This window comes from Nipponia nippon, unplaced genomic scaffold, assembly GCF_047370975.1.
Source record: "Nipponia nippon isolate SJK-2023a ecotype South Korea unplaced genomic scaffold, ASM4737097v1 scaffold_23, whole genome shotgun sequence".
Lineage (NCBI taxonomy): Eukaryota > Metazoa > Chordata > Aves > Pelecaniformes > Threskiornithidae > Nipponia > Nipponia nippon.
This window is the reverse complement of record NW_028262340.1, coordinates 5,124,108-5,150,365: the sequence shown is the minus strand read 5'-3', so window position 1 is coordinate 5,150,365 and position 26,258 is coordinate 5,124,108. Positions and strand designations below refer to the sequence as shown.

The 26,258-nt window shown below is 54.7% G+C and overlaps 1 protein-coding gene and 1 long non-coding RNA gene across 5 annotated transcripts; one reads left to right on the top strand and one right to left on the bottom strand.

The window, feature by feature from the left end:
• TFAP2E (transcription factor AP-2 epsilon) lies at window positions 1-25,829 on the top strand. 2 transcript variants are annotated; one of them, XM_087761051.1, is made up of 8 exons: window positions 1-116; window positions 222-668; window positions 990-1,041; window positions 15,931-16,149; window positions 18,824-19,052; window positions 19,306-19,424; window positions 22,114-22,255; window positions 22,657-22,964. In XM_087761051.1, the coding sequence occupies exons 1-8, from the start codon at window positions 90-92 to the stop codon at window positions 22,943-22,945; spliced, it is 1,524 nt and encodes a 507-aa protein (XP_087617177.1). In that variant the 5' UTR covers window positions 1-89; the 3' UTR covers window positions 22,946-22,964. The 2 variants fall into 2 exon arrangements, with proteins under 2 accessions (XP_087617177.1, XP_087617178.1); XM_087761052.1 differs by lacking the exon at window positions 15,931-16,149 and having other exon boundaries at window positions 22,657-25,829.
• LOC148055383 (uncharacterized) lies at window positions 8,310-15,106 on the bottom strand. Of its 3 annotated transcripts, none has more exons than XR_015705505.1 (6): window positions 15,034-15,102; window positions 14,297-14,478; window positions 11,441-12,065; window positions 10,609-10,701; window positions 9,361-9,460; window positions 8,310-9,250 (listed from the first exon to the last, which is right to left on the bottom strand). It is a non-coding gene; the product is annotated as an uncharacterized LOC148055383 (long non-coding RNA). The 3 variants fall into 3 exon arrangements; XR_015705506.1 differs by having other exon boundaries at window positions 11,949-12,065; XR_015705507.1 differs by lacking the exon at window positions 14,297-14,478 and having other exon boundaries at window positions 11,441-11,959; window positions 15,034-15,106.
• Window positions 25,830-26,258: the final 429 nt, after the last annotated feature.

Sequence of the window (26,258 nt, the reverse complement as noted above, 5' to 3'; positions counted from 1 at the left end):
GGGAGACGCCGCTCCGGCGGGATAGAGGGGCGGAGACGGGGGCACCCCCGGGGCCCGGCCCGCCCGGGGCTCGCCGCGGGCCCGCACAGATGCTGGTGCACAGCTACCCGGGCATGGTGAGTGCGGGCCGGGGCGCGGGCGGGGCGGGACGCGACGGGGCCGGGACGGGGGTTCGGGGGGGGTCCGCTCCCGCCTCACCCCCGCTGTCTCCGCCGCCGCAGGACCGCGCCGAGGGGCTGCCCGGGGCGCCGGCCGGGGCCCGCCTGCCGCAGCTGCCCGCGCTCAACCAGGCGCCCTACGGCTCGGCCCCGCCGCTCTGCCACACGCCCGCCGCCGACTTCCAGCCGCCCTACTTCCCCCCGCCGTACCCGCAGCCGCCGCTGCCCTACCCGCAGGGCCAGGAGCCCGGCTACCCGCACCTGGGGGACCCGTACGCGGCGCTCAGCCCCCTGCACCAGCACCAGCAGCCCGCCTGGCCCCCGCAGCGCGGCCGGCAGGACGAGGCGGGGCTGCTCTCGCAGACCCACCGGGCCCTGGGCCTCGACCCCCGCCGCGAATACCCCGCCGTGCCCCGCCTGCTCCACGGGCTGCCCGACGGCGGCCACGGCCTCGCCGACGGCCCGCTGGGCCTCCACGGCCTCGGCCACCACGGCATCGAGGACATCCAGGTACCGGGGGACGGAGGGAGGCCGGGGGTGCCCGCGGGGACGGGGGGGGACACGGCGGGGACCGATCCCGCCGCCGCCTGTGCGCCCGGAGCGGGGGGGGAGGGGGAGCCCGGTCGGGACGGGTCGGGCCCCGCGGCGTCCGTACCCCCCGGGGCAAGGAGCGCCCCCGGGCCGGGAGCCCCGTTAACGGGGCTCGTCCGTGCCCGAACGATTCCTCCTGGCCGGGGGCAGCGGGCGGACCCGGGCCCCCACGCCCCGAGCGGCCGGTGCCCGTCCGCAGCGGGAGCCGCCGGCTGACGGCTCTGCCTTCGGTGCTTTCAGGCCGTGGACGACGGCGGGATGAATCTGCTCGATCAGTCCGTGATCAAGAAAGGTAAGAGCGCGGCGGCACCGCGGGACGCGGCACCCGGCCGGGCTCCGCGCCCCGCTCCTGCCCTCGGGGCTCCCCCCGCGTCGGGTTCTCCCCGCGACAGCCGTCCCGCGGGGCCGCTCCCCTCCCGTCGGGAAGGGCTCGCCGCTGTCCCCGGCGGGGCTGAAACGAAAGCGGCGGGTCCCGGCGGGCCAGCGCGTCCGTCCGCCCCCGGCCCGCTGGGCTCCCTCGGGCGGTACCGGGGCCGCCGCTCTTTCCCGGTACCGGGGCCCGAGGGGCCCGGACGGGCGGACCCGGCCATCGGGGAGCCCCGGGGGCCCACCCCGCCGGCGGCCGCGGGCGGTTTGCGTGGGAAGCCCCGGGGATGCCCCGGCGGGGATCGGTGGCGGTTCCCGGTGCTCCCGGTCCCGCCGCCCCGGGCCGGAGCCCTGCGCCCGCCGGCGGGGGAAGCAGCCCGGGCCGGGCACCGCTCCGCACCGCCTCGGGCGGGGAAAGCGCTGGGCCACGGCGGGGCTCGTACCGGGGGGAAAGACGCGTTTAACGGGGGCGAGGAGGAACCGGCGCTGCCCGTCCCCGCGGCCGGGGAGCATCCCGCAGAGCCCCGGTGGCCGCCCCCGGCCCGCCGCTCGCCCCCCGCCTCGGCAGCAAGCCGGGCCTGCGGGTACCCCCCGTCTGCGGCTCCAGAAACGGGGCTTTGCCGCGGGGAGCGGCGCGGAGGCCAGCCGCTCCCCCCCGGGGCCGCGGCGGGGAAGCGGGGCTGCGGGCAGGGGCCCCGCACGGCCCCCGGTGTCTCCCACCGCCTCGCCTAATTTACTGCCGATTCTCCCCGACCTGCTACGCAGCCCCTCTGCTTCCAAACAAAGCCCCGTGGTTAAAACAGCTTCAACTCCGTGAAATATTTTTCTAATAAAAACTTCAGCCGGGCATTGCTGGAGCGGGGGGACGGCAGCGATTTCCGCGGCGGCTCGGGGCGATAACGCGTGTGCAATATTCGGGCGCTGCTCTCGGCTTCTCCCCGTGATTTTTCACAAAAATACGTGGATGGAAAGGACGTGTTTGACTGCTGCTCCGTGGTACGGTCTCCAACGGAGGCGGGCAAACGAAACCGCGGGTTCGGCGGGGGTTTAAGGCGGGGGTTTAAGGCGGGGGGTACGGCGGGCAGCCCCGGTGCCCGCAGCCCGGCGGGGCGCGGGGCTGCTGGGTGAAACGCCGAGCACCCCGGGGGCAGGGGGGGTGGCTCCGGCCGGCCTGGGCCCGGGCAAAACGCCGCTGTAACCGGGAGGGTTTAGGCATTAGCGGCGTCCGGGGCTGCAGCGAGCTCCGCTCCTGGTCCCGCTCCCGCTCCCGCTCCCGTACCGGCCCGCCGGCTCGGGGGACCTTTCCCACTGCCCGGCCGCAGCCGAACCCCCCGGTAATTGCCCAGCCCCGGCAATCCGAGAAAAAATATCCCGATCGTGCGGCTCTTTCCCCGCCGACACCGGCGTTACACGGGGGGAGCCGCGTTCACGGTGCGTTACAGCCCCTTTCCATGAAAATTGTTACTCTAAGAACACAGCTTCATTACACGCGGCGTTTCTGTGGAGCATTAATGACCGTAATTATTTTAGCTTTAATTAGCACACACGAGAGGCATTTCATTAAATATCCTTGCATGAGAAATGGGTGCAACAAGCCGCGGGTGCGCTCTGGTGAGGCAGGAGCCGGCCGTGCGCTCGCTGGTTCGGGTGTGCCCCAGCGCTCCGGGTGCCTTCGGAAAACTCCCTGCAACGAGAATATTTGTCTGGAAATTCGGCTGAAGTTACAGTGGTTTGGGTTGGTTTTTTTTTTCCCCCCCCCACTCCTTTCTGCAAAGCACGCCATTACTTAGAAATGTTCGTCTCTCGCCGGGAGGATTTGTTGTTGTTTAGTGCCAGACTTGTGCCTGCAGATCCTCTGGTCTCTCTTTCGGGAAAAAAAGAAAATAACCAAATAATCCTGGCGGAAAAGCGGGGCCTGTGGGTGCAGGGCGCCTGCAGCCCCTGTGCCTACGGACACTTGCTCTTCCCACTCCGGTTCTCTTATTTTTTCCCTGCTGTGTTTGGCATAAAGATGCAAAGTGTGTTTTGGAGAATAACCGGGTTCCGCCCGCAGCCGTGAGGGCGATGCGCTGCCGGGCTGTCCCCGTCTCTGCTCGGGAGCTCAAAGCCCCCAGTTTGCTGGAGCAGCCGGAGAAATCGCTAAATCCAAAGCAAAAGCTGTGTTCGGGGGGGACGGAGGCTCCGGGGGGCTGGTTTCTCGTAGCGGAGCCGGAGCGGGGGACCCCCAGGCGGCTGCGGGCGGCGGCAGCACCGGGGGCCGCGGCTCCGTCCCGGGAGCAGACCTGCACCGCTGCCCGGGGCTGGGGCCGGGCTCCGGCGGCGTCCGGATCCCCCTTCATCCCTATTTCGGTGGCCGCGCTCCCCCCTCCCTGCGGGGCGGCCCTGGGAGCGATGCCCCAAATCGAGCGATTTGAGCTCAAAATTAAAAACTGGGGAATTATGGAAGCTGCAGCCTTGAGGGGGGGGGGGTCCCCCGATCCCGCCGCAGCCCGGGCAGCCGGTCACCCCCCCGGGGACCGGGACCGGAGCCGGGAGCGGCGGCTGACGGTGTGCGGCGCCCCGGGCAGCCGGGGGCTTCGCTCGGCGCCGGGGGCAGCGCCGCGGGCGGGAGCGGCAAACGCCGCTGCCCTCCCCTCCAACCGGGCGAATTCATTATTCTGCACCCTGATTTATTTAAAATTTTTAATCTCTAATACGGGGTCGTTTCTGTTTCGTTGGCTCTGAGCTGACTCCCCGAGCCACAACGAGGGGAGCCCAAGGCGAAGCCCCGGCCCCCGCGGCCGGGATGAATTCCACCCTCGGGGAAAAAAAAATAAGAAAATTAAAAATATCAGAGACAAATCCGCAGCGGTTTCCAGGCAGGCAGCGAAGGCGAGGGGGTGTGCGGATGGGCAGCGGGGTCTCTCGGGGCCCCGCTCTCCGCGGGGAGCGGGGGTAAACGTTAAAACGCAGAATTTTGTCGTAAACCGCGCCGAGGTCTCCGGTACCGCACCGGGGATGATTGATCCCTGAATTCCCGGCGGTATGGCCCTCGGACAGAAACCTGATATAAATCTGTGCATGCGAAAACAGATAAATCTGTCCTTAATTAGTTGCCGAGATACTGTTGTCCCGGTTCAACAAAATATTAATCACCTGCCCCGAGTCCCTGAAGCCACTTTCTAACTCCGGCGCTGGCAGGCGCAGGGACAAAACCAGCAGGAACGGGGAGGGGAGCGCCCGCAGCCCGGCCCCTCCCGGCCCCCGGGGGCTCCGGGGCCCGTCCCCACGGCGGGGGGGGCTGTCATTGCAGATGTCCCCGTGCGTGTGTCCCCCCCGGCACGATCGGGCCCCGGCAGCGGGCGCGGGGGTTGCGGGGGAAGGAGCGGCCCGGAGCCCCGGAGCGCGGTGCCGGAGCCTCCCTGGCTGCGCGTTTGCTTTTTTCCCCCCTTTCCTTCTTAAATAAACTGCAACGGTTTTAGCAGTTAATATCATTACAGGGGATTTTTGGGGTTTTTTTTGGAGATCTGAGGGATGCAGCACCCCGATACACCCCGAGCCCGCAGCGCTCCGTCCCCCTTTGCTGCAGGTGGCCTCAAATTTAGCAAGCGGTGGAGGGAGAGGAGAAAGGGGGGGATTTCGCCTCGGCAGGGGCTCGGGGGGCGGCTCCGGGGTCCCCGTCCCGCAGCCCCGGCCATGGCTGCGCGGCTCCCGCATCGCCAGGCGGGGGGAGCCGGGTCCCGCAGAGCCGGGCTGAAAACACACGTTTAAAACTCCATTTTTTACGATGGCTCCCGGGACTGGCTCCGGTTCGTTGTTCCCGCAGAGATCCCCCAGGCCCGAGGTGCGGGGTCCCCGGGGAAAAGCCAGGGTGCGGGGCCGGTTCGGTGTGGGGGTGCTGTGCGTGGCGGGGGCAGAGCTGGGATCTCACTTCCAGCACGGAGAGCTGTGAACAGGACTGAAAAACGGAGGACGAGCTTCCCCCCATACTGGCGTGACAAATAGGGGATATATTTAGTTTGGGAATTAAATGGATAAAATCTCGGATAGGGCAGCAGAGCTTTTTTGAATATCTTTTGTATACATGCTTGTTCGTTCTCTTTTTCAAAAGTATTTCAGAAATGCTTTTCTCTGTCTTTTTTGTTGTTGTTTTATTGGTTTCGGCTTTTTTTTTTTTTCCTTTTTCCTCCCAAGCATTTATATAAGACCGGGAAGATATTGGACTTGAAAACAGTAAAATTAACTCTGAAAAAGTTTGGCTCTGGCTGCTTTAGGCTACAGAAGCTACAGGCATTTTCTGCTCTGTTCACCTGCTGCCCTGGCGTTCAGACGCCCGGGACAGCTACTCATGGCGGGACGTGAAACCCCCAGCCAAACACCGGAGACCCAGCGAGCCCCGAGCAGCCGTCGCTCCTGGTGCGGCTGGGCAAGGAGAGGGAGATTTTCTGTTCCTGAAATCAAGCATTATGCCATTGCACTCAGTAGCAAAAAATCCTGTAGCTTGGTCATAAAATAAGAAGGGGTTTTATGGCTTTGACATCCTTTCAGGATGAGCAGAAAGCTTCTGATAGAGCCTTTTTATTGCAGAGAAAAATATAAATCTCTTTCCCTGGCACCTGGGGGCATGCCGGGGTGCGGGGGCAGCCCGGGGTCCTGCCGGCAGTGGGCCGGGGCGAGACGGGGCCCTGCGAGCAGCGGGAGCGGGGAGAGCCGCAGGGGCCTGCGCACCCCGCTCGCGGGCAAGCGTTTGGGCTGCAGCATTTTACAACCCGGAGTACGGACGGAGCAGGGTGCAGCCAGCGTGTGCTCGCGCTGGCACCCGGGCACGGAGGGCGCATGAACGCATGAACGGTGACTGAACACCCGTGGCTCCACGTTGAGGCAGCAGGATGCGGCCGCTGCGCTCTCCTTCGTGTTTGTGACTTGTTTCAATTTCCATCCGAGGCTTTTCAGCCGCTCCGGAGTGGTAGCGCTAGCGTTTCTGCTCAGGAATGTGGACCTGTTTGGCTGGATGCTGGACAGACGGACGGAAAGCTGCGTCTCCGAGTGCTCCGAGCCCACATTTAGAAATATTGCAAGAAGTAGCTGTCACTACTAAAGAATGCAGCAGAGGAGGGAGATTAAGACCGAGATCCTTAGATCCACTCGCCACCGCATGCGAGCTCCAGGTTTTGATGCAAAATCTCCCCGCAGGCTTCGCGCGCGGGGCTGCCGGTGGGGCCGGCGTGGCAGCAGCCGTGCCATTTCTCCTTCGTTTCAGCACAGAGAGGGACTGAGCTGTACGAAACGCTGCGTGAAGCCAGATGTGGCAGGAGAAAAAAAACTCCTGAAAGAACGGTAGATTAGATAAACATCATTTCCTGTGACGAGCAAGGTAATAAATGAGGTCATCCTGTAAAACACCCGGGGCTGCAAAGACACGTCTTTTATAAGATGTCCGTGGACGTGGGTGGAGGTGCTTGGCCTCCAGTCAGATGCAGGGTGCTGAGCTCTGCTGGCAGAGCCCTCCCGGCTTTCTGCAGCTTTATCTGCTGCGGTACTTTGCTTGAGTGGGAAAAGGGGCTCACCTGGGACAAGCCAGGTCTTGACTGGAGGCTTTGCTGCCTTAGCGCTGCTCACAAAGGCTTTAAAGTTTAGACAAGCCCTCGCACACACCACGAGATACAGCGTTCACCAAAACACAGTCACACCTCTCGAGCCGGGCGCTTCTCCCTCGTGCACACATGCGTGCGTGGCAGGAACACCTACTAATCAAACAGGGGAACTTAAAAGAAAGTTTTTACTCTGAACTGCATCCAGATCACCATTCCTCCATTAAAATTATATTTTTAATGTCCTTTAATTGCACCAGGATAAAACCAGGTGTGTGTTCATGTGAGATAACACACGCGGGTACTGGTGAAGGCGCTGGGCTTTGTCTCAACCTCCCCAGTGCCTCCCAGGCATGTCTTATCTCCAAGTTTCATGTACCTTGTCATGACTTAGTGTTTAATTAGATGTTTTTAAATGAATTTTTTTCTTTGTTAGGAGTGAAGAGCAGTTCTTAAAGGGTAGGTTCAGAAAAGCCAGCTTGGGTTGCTTTTTGGCATGTGGCTTGTGAGTCAAAGCAACAGTGCTTCTCCTCCAGGAGCCGGACCCCAGGTGAGGCCGCTCCCCGGGACGGCACGGAGCGAGGCACCGCGCGGAGCGAGGCACCGCGCGGAGCGAGGCACCACGGGCACACTGGGCTGGCTCTGCAGCAGCTCTTCCTTCATTTCTTGATTTCTGTTTTTGCAGCTCGGTGGTTTGGCCAGTGTTCGGCCGCTGCAGACCCTGCTCGCTGGGGCAGGCAGGGCTGCAGCCATGCACGCTCACGGGCGAAGGGGTCAGCAGGGGCTGGCTGTCCCCGGCCACCCCATCACCCCACGTACTCCCTCCATCATTTGAAGCACTGTGTAAAGGCACGAAGGCTTTTGGGGAAGAGCACAGCATGTGCTCCCACCCTCCCGGGCAGTGGGTCTCTGCCACAGCCCTGGCTCCCATGGGGACTGCTCTGTCCACTTGTGGGCTAGCAGCAGGGCCAGCACAAGCGGCCTCAGCCGGGTGACACACACCCCTCGGTGCTTGTCCCCACACCAGCCCCGTGAAGGAGGTGGCACAGAGATCTTCGTTTTGCAGTCGGTGCCACGCGTCAGGCACGTGCCTCGCAGGCCACCGACCCACGGCAGCGTGGACACGGGCAGACCCACGAGGACACATTCGTGTGCCTCCAGCCCAGGGTCACAGCAAATCTGCAGCAGAGCAGAGGCAAATGTAGACCATTCCTCCCTGTTTAGTAATAGTCCAAGATACATGATCTCAGAAAAAAAAATGTTTGCAATCTGTCTTAATTATTTGAAGAGCCTAAACAAGGTTCTCTGAAGTCCTAGACTAGCACCCTAACCACTAAACCATCCCACCCTTTCCTGTGTGATCCTAGGGAATTACTCATTCTTGCTGTCCTTCCATTTGTTTGTTTATTTTAATTCTTAATGGAGGAACTAATTAGCAAATGTGGATATAATGCTTGGAGCTGCTGCATGCTCAGCTCTCGTCTCCATGCCCTATCCCACACCCAGCTCTGCCATACCTGGGTATCGCCTTTGGTTCGGAGAGAGGTTAAGTGTTGTGGCTTGGTGGAGAAGAGCAGAGAAGCACAAGGGAGCCGGAAAGAATTGCTAGAAATGAGCCCAAACTACCCACTGCAATTAAATACCCCAGAACACGGTGTGCCCGCAGCTCAGGAGCGGGATGAGAAAAGCTGCAAGCAGGTTCATCTTTGCAGCCTAAAAAGCCGTCGCATCTTCTGCAGCGCGTGCTTGGGATTCCAGCCAGGCCGAGTCTCCCCACCCTCTATCTCAGGCATTTATCTGGCATCAGTCACCCAAGTGCCGAGGCGCCAGGGAAGGAGGGATTGGGTCAGGCCCTATTCCCTCTGGACTGGTCGGACAGGTCCCGGGGAGCAAGCGGTGTCCCCAGGGAGGAGGTGGCTGCACGGGGACGGCGCGTCCCCGGGAGCCCCGAGATAGGCCCATGCTGCAGTCCCGGGGAGGGTGAGGTGGGAGCAGAGGATCTGACCAAGGGCTTTCAGGGTGGCTTCAAGCACAAGATCCAAGCTAGCAAGAGACGGGGGCAGTCACTGAAGAAAGATCATCAGAGGGTTTGTAGACACTGCAAGAGCTGCCCCAGTCACCCACATGCTCCCGCACAGCCAGCTGGATTCTCCCCATGCTATTTCTGTGGCTGGTCAGAGTTTTTCCCCTAGAAAGACATGGACATTGCACCTTCCCCAGTACCGTGGCAGGTACCGGCTGCTGCAGAGGGGTTTCCCAGTGTGTGTCCTGGCAGCCCGGGCTGGGACACGCATCCTGGCCAGGGCACGGTGCTGAGCAGGCTGCAACACGTCTGCTTTGCCGGACATCCCGCCAATGCACAGGCATCGGAAACCCAGGGCATCTTCCGAGCAAGGAAAAGTAAAAGCATTTTCGCTGTGAGAGTGGGCGAGCAGTGCCTCTCCCCAGAGCGATCCCCGGGCGAGCCGGCGACTCCAGAATGACAGGTGAACCGAGATTTACATTGCTGCGGTCTGAGGCTCAGATCGAAACCCTCCCGCATGCTCTGCGGATTGGCAGCAAGTTCTATATGAAGAGAAGTATTTCTCTATTATTATTCATGTCTAATCTTTGCTGAAGGGTCTTTTGCCCTTCAATAATCTAAATACATTTTAACAAATTGATAGCAACATTACCGTGGCTTACATAGGATCTGCCGCCGCTCGCAAGAGACACTGCATCTTTGTTCTCCCTTTTTAGATTACGTAGATCCAAGCCACACAAATTCAGGCGCTTCTATAGGGAATACAGGGAAAACCTCTCAAGCACGTTACTGTAAAATGGATTATACTGTTTAAACACAAAGATCCCGTAGACTGGTTGCCAAAATGTAATGGGAGTTTGTGCTGCTAAATGAATAAACCTGTGATGGTTAATGCTACAGGGCAGAGCCGTGGAGCGTGCGCGAGTCCGGGAGCACTCGCTGCCGTGCGGCACGGCTGAACCGGGCTGGGGGGTGACATCGGATGAGAGACTTTCCCTGGCATCAGCACGGAGCAGTGCAGCTTTCCAGTTCCTCTGGCTTAAATCCTCGGGCTCTCCAGCCTCCCATTGCGGTTTCTTGCCTTCCCGACACCTGCACGTTTTGTGCTGCGAAACAAATTCTTTACAAACAGAGGCAGAGCTACATAGGTCCGTCCAGAGCCGTTAGTAATTGAACTGAATTTTAAATAGTTGTTATTTTTGTAATGTAGATATGAAAGGAATTCGCTACAGATTCAGAAAAAAAATAATTTTCAATCGGGGGATTGAAATAATCTGAATTACTGCACTAAGCTGGCTTTTCAAATGGAGTCGCGAAGGTACAAGCGAGAAGCGCAGCGTTAGGGGAGGGGACGGGGCACCGCCGTATCAGAGCCCCTCTTTCAGCAAATAGCAAAACCCACGTGCAGTAAATAACTGCAAATACACTTTGATATTCAAAAGCAGAATCCAAATCCTTTTTCATTGATTTTGTAAAAAGGCTCGAGCACTCGGGTTTCGCTCATTAGGAGGACACTTTAATCATTACTAGTTGCTGCTTTCCAGCAGGGTGTTCCTGAGGTTGCTGCTCAGGCTGCTACATCAGAGGCTTCCCGGACAGCACGGCTCAATCCATAAAATGAAGTATGGCAGGGAAACGTCTGGGAACTCACAACAAATCATATGTGAGCAGTTTCCAAAAAATTCACAAAATATCCTGAGCAAGCAGCACATTTGAGGCAGAGTCATTCCCAAATGGTAAAGCAGGGAAGTGCATTAGCTGAAATTATTAATTGCAAAACTGCTTACTAATCCCCTTCCCAGTGCTGAAGGAGCACAGGGTGCTTTTCAAAGGTCTGAGTAAATTTTGTTATTATATTGATTGGCCATTCCTATCAAGACACAATGTACTAAGAAGGTACCGTCCGTAAGCGAGACGTCGTATCTGCCGGTGTCGCGGAGGCTGAACCTTCCTGCCCCATCGACCCGGCCTGAAGCTGCCCAGGAGCAGAGACCTGCAGTGACACACAACGGGTACTTCGCTGGGTAAAACAGAGGCACACAAGAAAAATGCAATTAATATCCCATGGCACCTTAAAGTTTAGTTCGTAACCTAATGTATTGATTTGCATTGGAAACAGAATGTTAAGTATGGGAGCTTTGCATAGGCATGGGACCTCTCCTGATTAGCTTTCTCATGGGAATAGTTTGAGGCCGCTGAGTTGTATCCTTGCTCCCTCTCTTCTTCTGAGGGTCCGAGATCCATTTCCCTATCAGGACTCAGCAATCTGGAAAGCCCAGAGATAAACACAAGATTCTTTCCATCCTTCCATTTGAAAAGGCCTTCGAGCCGATTACAGCGTTTCCTAGAGAGGCTCTTTGACATGGGGACTTGGTTCAGGTTGAGCATTCAAGATAAAGAAAATACCTGTATAATCCCCTCTGGGAAGAAAGGATAATTACAGACTGTGGGTTTGAAATATGGCTGATGGCACTGACCTCCTTCCCTGGACCGTCAGTAAATACCTCTCTGCTGAAACACCAGGAAATTGAAGCAGCTGAACTCTGCAGCACCTCCTCGGTGAAAAAGGGCTTGTAAAGGGGCGGTAGGAGCAGTTGCCTCTGGCTCACACCCACATGAAGATATTTCTTTATATATGTATCTCCGTCTTATAATTTACATCAGAGACATTCAAACGAAGGTTAGATTAATTTACTGAAAGCTCTCCCTGAAAGACAGCAGTAATCCCTCACCTTTCTGGAGCACCTTTCATCAGGGGCTACGCACAAACATCCATCAGCCAAAGCTTCCCAGCGCTGCCTGCCCGGAGCTGCAGGAGCACGGCAGCTGCTGCGGGGAGCAAAACCCGGGGGGCTCAGGGCTGGTGTCACTGGACCTGCAATATCATGGACGCAAACCTCAGCAGCTGCAGAGAGGAATGGCCAAAATAGGTGTGCAGGCGTCCTTTTTGCAGCCTTTTTTTGGGCTGCCCTGGATTTGCAGCGATGCCTGACATGGCCAAGCTGAGCGACGCGTGGCCCTGGAGAGGGACCAGGGGGCTGAGATGCTTTTGGGGTGGCTGGAGACAGCACTGTGCCTGAAGATGAGAGATTGCTTTGTCCCGGGTAGTCGCCTAAAAGGATTAACCAACACCTCTTTAAAATGCCATCTAAGCTGTAGCACACTCCCACTTTTGAAAGAGATGTTGCAACAAAAGCTCCAATATCCAGGGATTCGGCGCTGCTGAGGAGGAAGATTTACCTGTAGTGTATCTAAGGAGAGAAGAAAACAGACTTGTAAGACAGGCAGCGATTTGCATGTTCCCTCTGGACTTGTTTTTCCCCCTCGCAGCACCCCAAGCTCCAGCTGGAAATGGAACTGAACAAATAACACCACGATAAGCAATTCAGTTTCCAAATACCACAAATTTTCCTGCTTACAAATCATTTTGCAAGCAGGTAGCACATTTCTCATATGGAAATGAGTCAGTACTTCATCTTTTTCTTTTTGTAGGTAAAAATCTCTTTTCCCTTAAAAAAAACCCAAAACCCAAAGTTGATGGTGTGCAGTCAGCCCCCGAGCACGGGCACCGTGATCCCGCAGCTCCCGGCAGCACCCACACGCAGAGCCTGAGCCCGGGCTGCAGAGGCGCCTTTTGCGCTGAATATTTACACGTAACAGTGGCCGTTTCCAGGAATCTTAGTGGTAATTTCAGACACAAATGTTTGTGAACGCAGACGAGGAAGGCGAGGGAGCGCAGGAGCATCGTCCGTCCCGGACCACGTGGGAGAGGGACGGTGAGGCAGCCGAGCACAGGGCTGCGGATCGCTCCCTGCTGAAACTCGTCAAGGAAAAGCAGGAAATTTTCCGAGGCTTTCCAGCTCCCTGGGTAAAAGCCTTTGAAGAACGGGTTTCTTTTGCTCCTTCTTCTTTGTACCTGGAACTGAAAAGCTGATGGACCCACCTCTGCAAACCAGAACAAATGCGTCAGAAACTTTGTGCTTTATCTTGGGACACCTTGAAGCCACAAGGCTCCTTACTCCAGCCACCAGATTCACAACTGAGCGATCAGTTCAGTGGTTTCTTCTCTTTCACCCTGCTGCCCTGAAAACCCTGACAGAAACAAGGCTGTGGCATCCCATCACACCTGCGGCATCGCTGGAGGTATCAGGACCTCGCACTCATGGGGATTGCCTTTCCGCCTCTCTAAGGAGCATCATCACATCCCGTGCTTAGGCGCTGGACCAACTCCTTCTGGCTACATTTACCACCCAGGGACTTTAACCTGGAGAAATCTTTCACCCAGGGATCACTTGGCAAGTTTTAATTGGGTACCACAGCATTCCCCCCAGGTAGATATTATCTCCATTTTGTTGCTGGAGACAGTCAAGCCCAAACTGGGGAGGTGACCTGCCCAGCATCATAAAACAGCTCCCCGACAGAGCAGGGAGCCGGCTGCAGCCGTCCCAGCCTGCGGGCTCGCCGCTGCCTCCAGGCTGCCGGCTGCGCAGGACCCGGGGAGACAACCGCAGGCAGGCAGGGTGCTCGCCAGCTCAGGAGAGTCAAGGGATGAAGCCTTTGGTGTCCTTGGAAACCTGGACCCGTTTTGAAATCACTCGCTCGCTCTCTTCGAATCAGGGGTTTTCATGCCACAGCAAATGGAGTTGTGCGAGTTTCACCATCTGACAGTTACACCCAAGGTATGTTTAAAAGACAAACTAGATCCAACTCGGCACAAAAAAGGCATCTTTGATGGGAGATTGACCTTTAAAGGTCCCTTCCATCCCAAAGCATTCTATGATTCTGTGGTCACAAACCCCACGGGTTCAAAGGGGAGACGAAGCCGCGTGTACCAGCTGCGCAGCACCAGGGCAGGCGACTCGCCTGCAAGCTTGGGTTTGCGCCGCTGCTCAATGCGCACGTGAAACGCATAGCGTATTGCGAGCGGTACCTGCCTTGCGACGGTAAAGGCGGCAGCGGGATGCTGAGCCTCGTGGAAACGCTCCCTGTGCCGTTACACAGCAGAAATGAGGGTCGTTTCCCATCCCACGTTCAGCAAGCTGTCATACGCTCGTTACTGACACACTGCCCTTCGCAGCAGCCGACTTCAAAATACAAGAGCATCGTAGACAAGATGACACAGTGCCAAACGCCTCTAGTTCACAGCATTAAAAAGAAAGTCTCCAGTTATAAGAACAGAGGCCATCCTTAATCAGTTTTCTATACAGTACTGCCTAATGCTTGGGCAATAGCTAAAGCCGAGATTGCTTAGAAAAGCATTCCCACAGATCAGAAGTGCATGCATTCAGATCATGCCCATATACCTGATCTTTGGTAAATCATTTAACTTGCTCAGTGCCTCAATTTTCCCCAGCTGCAATAATGAGCCAGCTCCCACAGGCCCTGGGAGCAAGTTAATGACTTAGTGGCTGATCCTGTACCAGCACTGGCCTGGGGATTAGCAAGGTGTGAAGCTCTTTGAGGTCTGTCAGCATAACCTTATTTCAAAATCAGTTTTCCCTTTCAAATCGGATCCCTCTGACCCATGCACTGTGCAGCCCCCCCCATTCCCTAGCCCAGCTGCAGCATCCCCAGGACTGGAGGCTCACCTGGTCAAAACGCTTCACCGGGGCTTTAGTTTGTGCAATCCGCAGCCGAGCTCACCTCTATGCGAGGAGCTGAATATCAGCAACGCCAGGCAAGGCCTTTTGGATTTGCTGAATTAGAAGTAGCAGGGTGAACCTGAACTAAGCAGCCCTCCCATGGGGGGAAAAAAAGCTCTCAGGAGAGCCTGGCAGCCAAAGAAAAGAGCAAACAAACTTCAAGGGGACATAGCACAGCAACCAAGCCTCAATAACCGAGAGGTTTCAGGGAACAGACTAAGATTTTTTTTTTCCTTTCCTCCATGTAAACACATCTACCTTCTCTCCAGTAACTCACCCTGCCAGGACCATGCCTAGGGCTTTGGGCTCTCTCCTGCCATCCCTGGCTCCCCGGGTGACACTAACCTGCTTGGCAGCCCATTTTCTCAAAAGCCCCCAGCACTCACAGCATTTCTTGCTTGAAAACAACCCAGCCAGCAGCACGGCACGGATGTTCACCCTCTCGCTCTCTCAGATACAGCTGTGTCTTTGCCATAAGGCTCCGGATCAGAGCCCACCAGCGCTGGTGGGTCTGGCTGCAGCTCCCAGCTTTTGGGAACAGCCTTTCCCAGGGCTCTGCAGGCTCCCCAGCTCACCCTCCATTGAGCTTGCAGAGTTCACATGGGGCCAATTAGGAAATACTACTAACAGTAAGAGCAGATAGCCAAGGTGGATACAAGAAGAGAAAAAGACCTCATGCTTACCAAAAGGATTCTGAGCAGTCACTAAAAGCCTAATATCCCCTTCTTCCCCTTCCCTTGACTGAATCAATCCAAACACAGCCCTGCAGAGGGGCATGTAGCTTGGTTCCTGCCCTTTATAGCTCCCTGGGGCAGGGTGACCCAGCTGAGCCCTGTCCCACTCATCAGGCAGGGCCCGGAGGGAGGGGGCCAAGCATCTGGGCACCCGGCGTTTTGCGTACCGGCATCTAACCCTTTCCTTGTCAGCCTGCGTACGCGTCGCCCCGTCACTGCGTGAACGAGCATCTCTGGGGTGTGTTTCTGCTGAAAACCCTCTCCTCCACGGTCATGAGTGGGAGCTGAGCCTGCCCAAGTCCCCGCCATGGGGACGGGCAGGGCTAGAGCTGGCTCGCTGAGGGAAAGGTGATGTCCTGCCCCCGTGCCAAGGGCAGGTATCTCCTATGGCCTAACCCAGGAAACCTCAGCAGGGGCAACCAGTGCAGTGACACCGACGTGACATTTCTATTCCCAGCTGCAAAGCTCTGTGTGGGGCTCAAGTCCATGCCTTGCTCCTCCGCTCGGGCACGATGGCACCGAGCGCCTCCCCCTCGCGTTGTGGCTATTTGGCACCTGGTGCCCAGAAACCTTGTTGTGAAAACCCCGTCTCTGCTCCAGCGATTTATTTCTCTGCCCCGTAGCTCGGATGAACCCCCGACACGAGGCTGCGTGAAGCGGCACGTGGCGCTTCCCAGCGGGGCCAGGCGCCTGCATGCACCCGTCTTGGTTTGGAAGGGTCCCGCGGCTCCTGCCCGTGGCGGCAGCGGACGCAGGGGGTCGGCGTGCTCGCGCGCCGGGGCGTTGGGCTGTCGGCTGCGCGCCGTGCCGACCCGCAACGGTCTCATGCTTCCTTCTTGTCTGCAGGCTGGCTCAGGTGCTCCGATCACCTGCTGCTTGCGGGAACAGGAAAGCAGCAGCTGAAGATCGAGGGGGACTTTTGGTTTACTCAGATGACAAGAGACAATTTTGGTTCCCCAAAAGCCAAGGAAACAAAGCTGTCAGGCTTTAATGGTAGCTTGTCTCCCTCCTGCAGCATGTTTATGGGCAAACAAGCTGCAGATCAGACCAGGCAAACAGCAGCAGGTGAGGCCAAATATCAATAATTAATAATTAATGGCAAATGTGGCTATGTTTATTCTTGTTGTATTGAGGCAACATTGTCTAATGGATGAAGCACTGTTACAGGACTCGAGAGACCGGCTCAGTTTCCAGCGCTGCCGCTAGCCCCTGCTGATGCTGGGCCAGCCACCCGTTCTGTTTCTCCCTTCGCACTCTGCGTGCCCCGCTGCTGAGGGTGCAAGCTCCCCGCGGCACAGGCGGCTCTGTCCCGTGCATGCACGTGCCGAATGTGACAGGGCTCTGGCCTCGGCTGGGGCCTCGAGGCAGAACAGCAACGCCAATATTCATGTTCTGTGACGGGTGCCCGGTGCCGGTGCCTGCACGGTTTGCTTGTGGCATGGAGCAGGGCTCACCCGACTGCCCTGGGCATTAACCTTCGCAGTGGTAGGCTCTGGGTTACAGCTCTCCAGGGGAGTTGTTTCTGACAATAGCATCATTCCTAAAAATGCCAGTATGTGTTTCAAAAGTGTCATGGTGTCTCCATGTCATCACCCTGCTGTGCATCGGCATCCATCCGTGCCTTCCCACCCCCCTGCCCTGCCCGTCCCCCCACGCTGCCGGGGCGCGCGGGGCGATTTGCAAACACGCCGGAGCTGTGTGGGACCCGTCTCCAGCCCGGTTTTCCATAGGCTCTGGTGTTAACTCACACTGGTGCCAGCTGGGTTTACCTCCTCCCCAGGTGCCATGTTTCATGGCCACGTGTGGCGAGGCACGATTCCCCTCTCTCCTGCATGGCTGTTCAGTCCCTCGTGTGTACGCAGGTCCCCAGCCACGCATGCGGCTTGCATGCACGCCACAGCATGATTTCGGGCATGCACAAATATGCGAGTATATAAGTTATGCAGAGCTCTTCGTGGACAGACAAAGTGTTTGATACTACAAGCAACACCAGCTCTCCAGGGGTGGCTGGTTTGGGGGTGGCCCTTGCTGCAGCAGAACCCACATCTGCTGGGTACCTGGACCCTTGGCAGTATGGATATTTGTAAAACATGCTCTGACTTTTGATTTTAAGGGTGTCCCCTAGAGACAAATATAACCTGTGCTGGGCCTGTGGAAGGCAAGCTTTGAAGTTGCCCCTTCCTGGAAATAGCTCTGGTTTCCTACGTCGCATGGTGATGTTCCCATATTGGTTCTTCCCTCAACCAGCTCCAGCCATGGCAAACGCCAGCACCGCAGTGGCTGACTCCAGCAGGGCACCAGTGCCTCTCACCCTTCAGTCCCCTGACTTTGTCCAAGTTTCACGCGGAGAGGAAACTTCATGTACCTTAGCTCCTTTCCATTCATCTTTTAGCCTTAAAACATTAGCCATTTTTATGTAACATGTGCTACATTTTTATTGCCGAACTAACAAGTTGTTGAGCTGTATTTACAATATGCTGATTGTAAGCACCCCTTAATAGGTCCAGTCTACGTACCCTCCCCAATTAATTTCTGGGTTTTCTGTTTCATTTTGGGCATGTGTGTTTCCTTTATAAAACCTGCATCTCGCCCTGGTATTCGTTGCTGCGTTACTTGCAGGAACCATCTGAATGGGGATTGTGGAACAGTCATTACCCAGGAACCACAAAGAATGCCAGGGCTGAAATGATCCGGAGCGATGGCATTTGCAGTCCTCTTTGGATTCTTTCAAAACTTGTTTTTTCCAGCATTAAACTGGTTATTAATTTCAGAACATAAAAGCCAAAGAGATTTGGCAGAAGTTTCAGCCACGGTTTTAACCTATAAACCTTTATTGCGTCTAAAAACATTTCTTACTGGAATGACGTATGGGAAAACCGTGCCCATTTCACCCCGGGTGCGATGCCATGGGCCCGATGCGGTGCTGCAGTCACCATTGCCTGCCTAACCTCTTGTGTTAACTGACTTTTGCCCATTAAGTAAAAGGAAGTCTGTGCTGGATTAATTGGGTTTGATCTTCTCAAGCTTCTTTTAAGCCAGGGATGATGAAAGTTTAGGGCTGTGGCTTGTTGTGGGGCTAATCCCAAAGCTGAAGTCAAAGAAGCTCTTTCCACTGGTTCCTGTGGGCACATACTGGCAAACACGGCTCTTGGCCATCCCAGCATCTCCGGGGTTTTACGCAGGGTGGGAAGGTCAGGGCTCAGCCCTGCTGATCCTGTCCGGCGGGACGCAGCCGTGTGCCTGGGCAGAGCTGGGCTGCAGCCGCGATCCCATCCCGAAGCCGGGAGAGGAACGGCACCCGGGCCAGCGCGACGGGCCAGTGCTTCACCCTGCCACCCCACCTCCACGGGGTGCCCAGAGGAGACAGGGAGGGGAAGCTGGTCACAGGTCCAGACAGCGATGCTGCGGACAGTCCTTAGCCTTCCAGGAGACCAGCCCAAAACCTTGGGTTTAATTACAGGAGAGCTGGGAGGCGTGGGAAAGCAGGCGAGAGCAGAGTCCAGGCTTCTTCCTTTTTCTTTTTTCTTTTTATTTAGTTTAGTTTCATCACCCCACCTCTCTTCTTTTATTGAGGAAAATAAGAACCTAACTGAGATATCCCAGGCAGCCATGCTGACATCTGCGGATGGCAGGGCACGGGTGCTGGGGGCTAGAAAGCGGCCAGGAGAGTCACCAAGCGGCTTCCCTGGCTCTGGAGTCTCTCAGCCACCGCCTCCTCTCTCCCTTCCTTGTCTCCCAGTGCCCATCCCCTCGAAGGCCAACGGCACCACCATTCCCACCCTGTCAATGAACAAAGATGGCCTGATCGGAGGGGTGACGAATCCCAACGAGGTCTTCTGCTCCGTGCCTGGCCGCCTCTCTCTTCTCAGCTCCACCTCCAAGTACAAGGTGACCGTCGGGGAGGTGCAGAGACGGCTCTCGCCCCCCGAGTGTCTCAACGCCTCTCTCCTCGGCGGGGTCCTCCGCAGGTAAGCTGCTCCTGGGAGCCCTGGGACAGCCCAAGGACGCGGGGTAACACCGAAGCAAGCTTTGTGCTCAGCACCAGCTCCTACCTCTCAGATTAACGGAGACGAGAAATTACTGGTCTGTGTTATATCAGGGAATAGCATTTTCATTGCTTTTTCTTCTTTTGTTTCAAACCTAAAAGCTCAAACTGGGATTAGTTATAGTTATTTTAACATTAATTATAATTTTTTTCCTCTCCTTGTTTTCTCTTTTCAGAGCAAAATCGAAAAACGGGGGTCGGTGTTTAAGGGAAAGGTTAGAGAAAATTGGACTAAACCTGCCTGCAGGAAGGCGCAAAGCTGCCAACGTCACCCTGCTGACATCCCTCGTGGAAGGTAAGAGTCGCTCTCCACTCCCGCGGAGGATGGGAGTGCCGAAACTTCAATACCCTTCATTTGCAGCTTTCCACAAACGAGAACACTTAAAACAAAGTATGCAGCGGTCACCACTGACTGAGACTGGAAATATCCCCGTGTAAGTCTCCGTGCTGATTCAAGCACGTCTGTCTTCCGAAACTCAGACATTTCTGTGGGACCAGTCATAGCCCATGGGGAAAAGGAATCCACAGCCTGAACGGGGCTGCCAGCTTCCTTTCGGCAATATCTAAGCGTACCGTTCACTGCTGTGAACTAGTTCTAATAACGCTTAGTCAGGTTCACAGAAACCAAATACAAAAAAAAAAGCTTGAATAAAGCTGCCAAGAATTTAGCAGCTGTTTTGTAGCACTGTGCGCCCGCTTGGGACACAACTCAGGCGCTGCCGACTGTGCCGCCCTCGGACGGCATCAACCTGTTCTGCCGAGGCTCCATCACCCCGCTCAGGTCCGTGTCGTGCCTCCCATGAGAAGGAGGTGCCCCGTATCCGAGCCCTGCTCTCCTCCCCTGGGACAGCACGGGAGAAGTGAGACATGGAGGAGATGCCGCGCAGCTCTGAGGTCTTGCAGGAGGTAAAGTTTGCAGCAGCAGCAGGCCTCGGAGCGTGGCATTAAGGGCTGAGCTACGGAAAACGTGCTGCGGGCGGCGCAGCCTTGGCAGGCAGCGTGCGACCTGCCCTGACGCGTGAGGTGCCCCTGCTTGAAGCCGCTTGTTTATTTGCTCCCCTCCTACTTTTCGCACTATGGAAATGATGATGTCGCCACTGCGTCTTTGGAGAAAAGGACACGGGACGCAAACAAATGCAATGACAGCTCCGACTCCCTTCGAGCTTTGGAATCCATTGTGTTTGCGCCCAGCGTGTTGGAGGCAGCTGCCTGCAGTTTCTGAATAGAAAATCATCTCCATTGTTGCCAGCAAATTAAATGACCCGCTTCATTAGGCTGAGGTTGTTACTGAGGGCAGTTGGTTCGTGCTGAATGAAAGGCTGATTTCCATTAAAAGAAAAGAAAGAAAAGAAGGAAAGAAAGAAAGGAAGGAAGAAATGTACATTTTGATTTCAGGTGGCTGCTGATGTTTTGGTTACTGCTTACCAGCTCATAGTAAATAAAAGAGCGGTGCCATGTGTGCTCGATGGATATAATTTCCTCCTGCACAGAAACGCGATGGTACTGGGAGATGTTTCACCCAGAGGAAGGTGCTATTGCATTGCCGTTACTCAGCACGCAGAAACTGGCTTGTGCCCCTGTGCCCCAGGCACCCTCTTCCTTGGACATTTGCTGTCCTGGTTTAATTTGTTTTCTCCCCTCTGCCTTCCCAATGTCTGTTCATTTAAAAAAAAAGCACTGGGTGTTTTTTTGAGGGCTAATGATATACTTTTTCTTACACTGACCCACAGCCGTTCATATAGATGGGGGAGAAGGGGTCCGGGGGAGCACAGGGAGCACTGCGAGGGCTGCAGGTAGAAACGCAGCTGCCTTTGGGAGCCCTTGCCACATAGACCGAGCACTCGCCCTCCCGCACGGACCCAGGGGAGCAGCAGGGCTGTATTTCAACTGCAGAAACATCCTTAAGCTCTCAGAAAGGGATGTGCGTTGCGACAGGCTCCTGCGGCCCCTCTGCCTGCCGTGGCCTCCTGCCCCACGAGCGCTCTCCTCCCCGGGCTCTGCCTCGGTGTGGCTTTAACACCGCTTTCAAAAGCTGGACCGCCTCGTCCCCTCCGCTGAAACCTCTCAGCATCCAAATTGCCTTTAAAACATTCAGCCACTCGCACACACTCATGGAGGAAACAAATCCTGGCTCCAGCCTCGGGTCTCACCCTGAGGTCACGCAGCCCTTTTTTATTGTCACAAGAACTGTTTTTCAGCAGCTATGACTTTCTGATTGTTTTTTAACATACAAACAACCGCAGTTCCGATTCTCTAGGTTTACCTTATTTGCTCCTTCTTTGGCGGAGGAGATAAAGTGGAAAGCCTTAGCGTTACACGGGAAGCACAGACACTTTCCCCATAACATGGCTTCACAGCCATGAGCTCCGGGAGCGGGGGAGACTGTGATGGGATCTAGGTTAATGCTATTAGGATGGATGGCTTAATACGTATGAGCAGCAGGGGGGCAAGTCAAATTAGCTCTGCCTGCCGGACCAGGATTTCGGGTTTTGGGCATGATCAATCGCCATCAGCTCTGATTATTTCCACGGGGACGCCCGGAGAGAGATCAATTCCATCAATGGGTGGGCATTTCCACGGGGTGATGGATACGCTGCCTGCGCGTCCAGCCCGAGGGCCCCTGCTCACTGTGGGAAGATGTAAACCCCTTCCTTCTGCCCGTTTCTCACATCCACGTTTTGTCTAGCAGTCATGGGGCTAAGGTCGCTTTTTCACCCTCCAGCCCCTGTTTAAATCCCTGCTTAATTTGGAGAGGCCAAGCAGGAAATTTTGGAAGAAGTAGGGAAAGAAAGATGCAGCAAGGGAAGTGCCCAAGTGAGAAACAGCTCTGTCACCCAGAGAGCTCGTGGGTGGCAACTGGGAAAGGAAAGGGCTCCAGTCCAGGCAGAAATAAGCCACATCAGTGAGGTGGCTGAAGTTGCTACGGAAAGTGCTCCCCTTTCACACGGGCGTTGACACAGTTTGTTCATCCGTCCTGCTCGTAGGTGAAGCCGTTCACCTTGCTCGGGATTTCGGGTACGTGTGCGAAACGGAGTTCCCAGCCAAGGCAGCGGCAGAGTACCTGTGCCGACAGCACTCCGACCCCACGGAGCTCCACACCAGGAAAAACATGCTGCTGGCTACCAAGTGAGTACAGATGGCTATGAGCCACGGCCACGTTAGGCACCCACGGCCTGGAAGGGCAGCGTCAGCCCTGAAAGCTTACTCTTCTGCGGGGAAGAGATGGTCTCATACGCCGCAAGCAGATCTGAAAGATGCGCAGCGAGATGAATAATTTGCACGGATTTAAGGGCTTGCTCCTAGCTGGGAGAGGTTAACCTAACCCCAGGGAGCATTTCGGCACTGCCACGCTTGCCCCTTCGGAGCGGCAGCAGCTGCACCAGCTCCCAGTCTGCAGGCAGGGGCTTTCCCCAGGCTGGGGCTGGAAACTCCTGGAGGGGAGGCAGCAGGAAAAGAGCCCTCAAACACACCTATGTCCCTGCAGCTTCCCAACAGCATTTATAGTAACACAAACCTCTCTCTTTCAGGCAAATTTGTAAAGAGTTTGCAGACTTGATAGCCCAGGATCGCTCGCCGCTGGGGAACAGCCGCCCCTCGCTCATCTTAGAGCCCGGTGTCCAGAGCTGTTTGACTCATTTCAGCTTGATAACCCATGGCTTTGGGGGCCCAGCCATCTGCGCAGCGCTCACAGCCTTCCAGAACTACCTGGTGGAGTCCCTCAAGGGGCTGGATAAAATGTTCATGAACAGCACAGGGAACGGGCACACGGCCGGAGACTCCAAAGCGTCAGAAAAAGAAGTGAAGCATCGGAAATAACGCGCCGTCTCCCTCCGGCTCCCCGCCGGGAGCTTTCCCTGGGCGCGGTAGGAAGGCTCAACAGCGCTGGGGGGGGAAGACGACCCAGTGCGCCCCTTTCTGAACTGCTACGTTTGAACTTGGGATGAAACTCGTAAAGCAAGCAAAGAAAAGACAAAAAAAAGAAGATTTAAAGAATTTAAGAAGAAAACAACTCATGGACGTAGTGAGATTGAGAAAATAAGACAGGTTGATGGCTTTTGGGTTTTGCCCTTTTTTTTTTTTTTTTTTAAATTGTGGATGCAGGAAGCCAAGTCATGTGCAATTTTATTTTGTTTTTTTAAAAACCCATAGTGAAATCCTGACATGCTCCAGGAATTTGTTCCAACTGAAAAACCGAGAAGGAAGAGCAAAAGCCTCAACAGTACAAGAACCAGAGGCGCAAGCAGCGGAGGGCAGGGAGTTGGATCGCTGGCTGTACCTGGATTTATCAGCTGGTTTTGACAGGCAAACACCCAGGAAACCTTCCTATTTTCCCACCTACAGCCCAGTCCTAGAGCCACGCCAAGAGAAAAATCGCCAGCAGAACTGCTTTGGATTTAAAGCAGTTTCAGACTTCGTTTACAGTTTTCAAAGCGAGACTCAACGTGGATTTTCCCTGGGGCTGAGGGTCCCTGAGCCGCACCACGGGGGAGGAACAAACCGCACACCGGCGGTTCCCAGGGCAGGAACCCAGCGAGGAGAGCCTTCCCGGCTGCTGGGGTCACAGCTGGGGATAAAGCAGGTTAAGTTAAACCCAGGACTAATTAAAACTCCACAACCTACAGATAACAGCACACAAGTTTCTAAAATTAATAATAATTAATAAAGCACAAGGAGCAGAACTTGAACCAGGCCAAACTGAACTGTTCTAAATCTGTATATATTTATTTATGTGTAATTAAAATCTGAAAGTTTTAAAATGTCCAGTGCAAGTTATTTATATCAAATTGAGTTGGGTTTTTTTTTGTTTTGCCTTTTTTTTGGTTTTGTTTTTTTTGAAAGATGAAAGTCTCTGGATTTCCTGCCATTAGAAATGGGAATGAAGTTTTGGATACACAAAACTGTAGCATGGACAAGATAGGCTGTGATGATAATGACTATAGAAGTTCCGCAGGATTTTGTACTTGCTGTTGTTTCTCTTAATGCTGCAATAGATGTACAACACCCACACCACAATGTCATTCTCGTTATCTTAATAAACCTCTTTTTATTTGAAGAAAGCACCTCCATCGTCTTTGTGAACAAGGATCCTTCTGCCTCTGTGGTTGTATCTTGAAATATGTAGTTTTAAGAAAGAATATCCTCCAGTTTCACGGCTGACGTTGGGCTGATGCTTGCAGTCACAAACAGGAGCTGGCGTTAATGCCCTGACCTCGCGAGCCATCGCAGCCGAGCCGGCCGGCGCCTCTGCTGACGCTGGAGATGAATAGTGAAATGATGTGTTTGCAGGTGTTTCGGAACGACTCAGGATAGTCAAATCTAAACCTGTCTGTGAAGAGCTGCAGAAGGACCTCGTGCTATCAAGACAATAAGTGATAAATTAGCAGATAAAGTAACCCTACTAATCTATATGCAATGAAGCGCTCTAAATTAGCTGCTACGTTTGTGGCATTATTAAGGATAGGACTCTGAAAACAGCCGCCTCGTACTCACAGGAGGTTGGAAATACAAACAAAATGATGGGAACTGTTAAAAAAGCATTAACAAACCAGAAAACAGATTATATTGCACGACATACATGCGCTTGCGTGGTGTTCCTCTATCTTGACTGCCACTTGCAGATCTGGCCAGCCCAACTGGTAAAGCCATGGAGAAAAGCAGCCAGGGAGATCGCAGGTGGGAACCGACTTCGGTGCAAGGAAAGACCAAGGGATTAGAGCTGCGTCATTTGTAAAGGACACGAGCAGTTTGTGGCAGAGGTGTGGAAAACAACGGTATAAAAGAGTACGAACAGGGAATGATGACACTAAAACTAGAGGCAGGACGCCAAAGGAAATAGCCAGGAAGCAGGTTTAAATAAATGAACAGAAGACAAGTAAGAAGCCGTGGCATTTCACGGAACCAGACGTGTAAATGGCTTCAGACACGATGGAAGAGGGATGATTTTAGAGAGCATGTTTGCAGTCTTCCCTACACATCCCTTGCTCGTCACAGCTAGAGACCAGGCAGGCAGACATGGGTCTGAGTCATTACAGCACTCGTTATATCGGACCTTTCTCAGAGTTGTACCCATCCGTTTTGGCTGGAGGTTGCAGAATAGGCTGATGATAGTAAAGAAAAAACCCAAACTGTCCCAAAAGAGACCACAGGAGGTTAGAAATACAAACCCTTCTCCTTTTCAGAAAAGCGTGAAAGGAAACATTTTACGTACCAATATAATTTGTGGGGATGGCTCAGAGTCAGAAACTTGCATCTAAATACTCCCTTCAAAAGCTTAGGGATGCATTTAAATTGGGAATCGGATTGGAAACGGCCCTTGGTATGAAGTGTGTGAAAGCAAAGACCTAAATGATGGGCTCTGCAGGTCTGGTTTTGCTCTGGACCTTCCCAAAGGAAGAGCCAGGGAAGAAGGAGGAGTCAGGGAGCGGAATGGAAATACTAGAGACACATTAGACGCTTGTTTACACTTCAAAGCTATTTTGGATAATGCAGGGTGAGAGCCGAAAGCACAAGAGGTATTCCTATTTAAAATTATTCCAAAATAGGAGTGCCCTGTTCTGCATGAGCATAATCCACATTTAAAATGGATTATGATAAATGAGAGTAAGGTGCTTTCGTGCTATAATACAGGTTTCCCTACATGGAGTTCTTTAGGATAACTATCCTGAAATAATTCAATTTATAGACATCCTCTGATGCCTGGTATCAGAGAAGAGCAAAGTACACTCTGATACATGATGAAAGTATACGTGTGTGCACTATAATATACAGGCGTGAAATATAATTTCATAATGTAATCTTATTATGAAAACCTGACTTGGTTAAGGCACTCATTGAATATCAAGGAATTCTTAGACATAGCAGCGATGAGCAATACAGACAAAGGATCAGGATATGCCTGCAGTAATTACGTGCCATGGCCATCGGGTGGAAAAATACCTCCCTCCTCATTTTCCTCTTTGGGTAACTGCAAGGCTTTTGAATGTTTTATGAGGAACAGTCTGGTGCCTGAAAGGCCAGGATGCCACCAATTACCTTTTAATTGGGAGGAAGTTTGATGATTTGGATTCACTTGTTGATTCTGCTACAGATGCTCAAGACTGACGACAGATGCGTCATGTAGGATCAACTT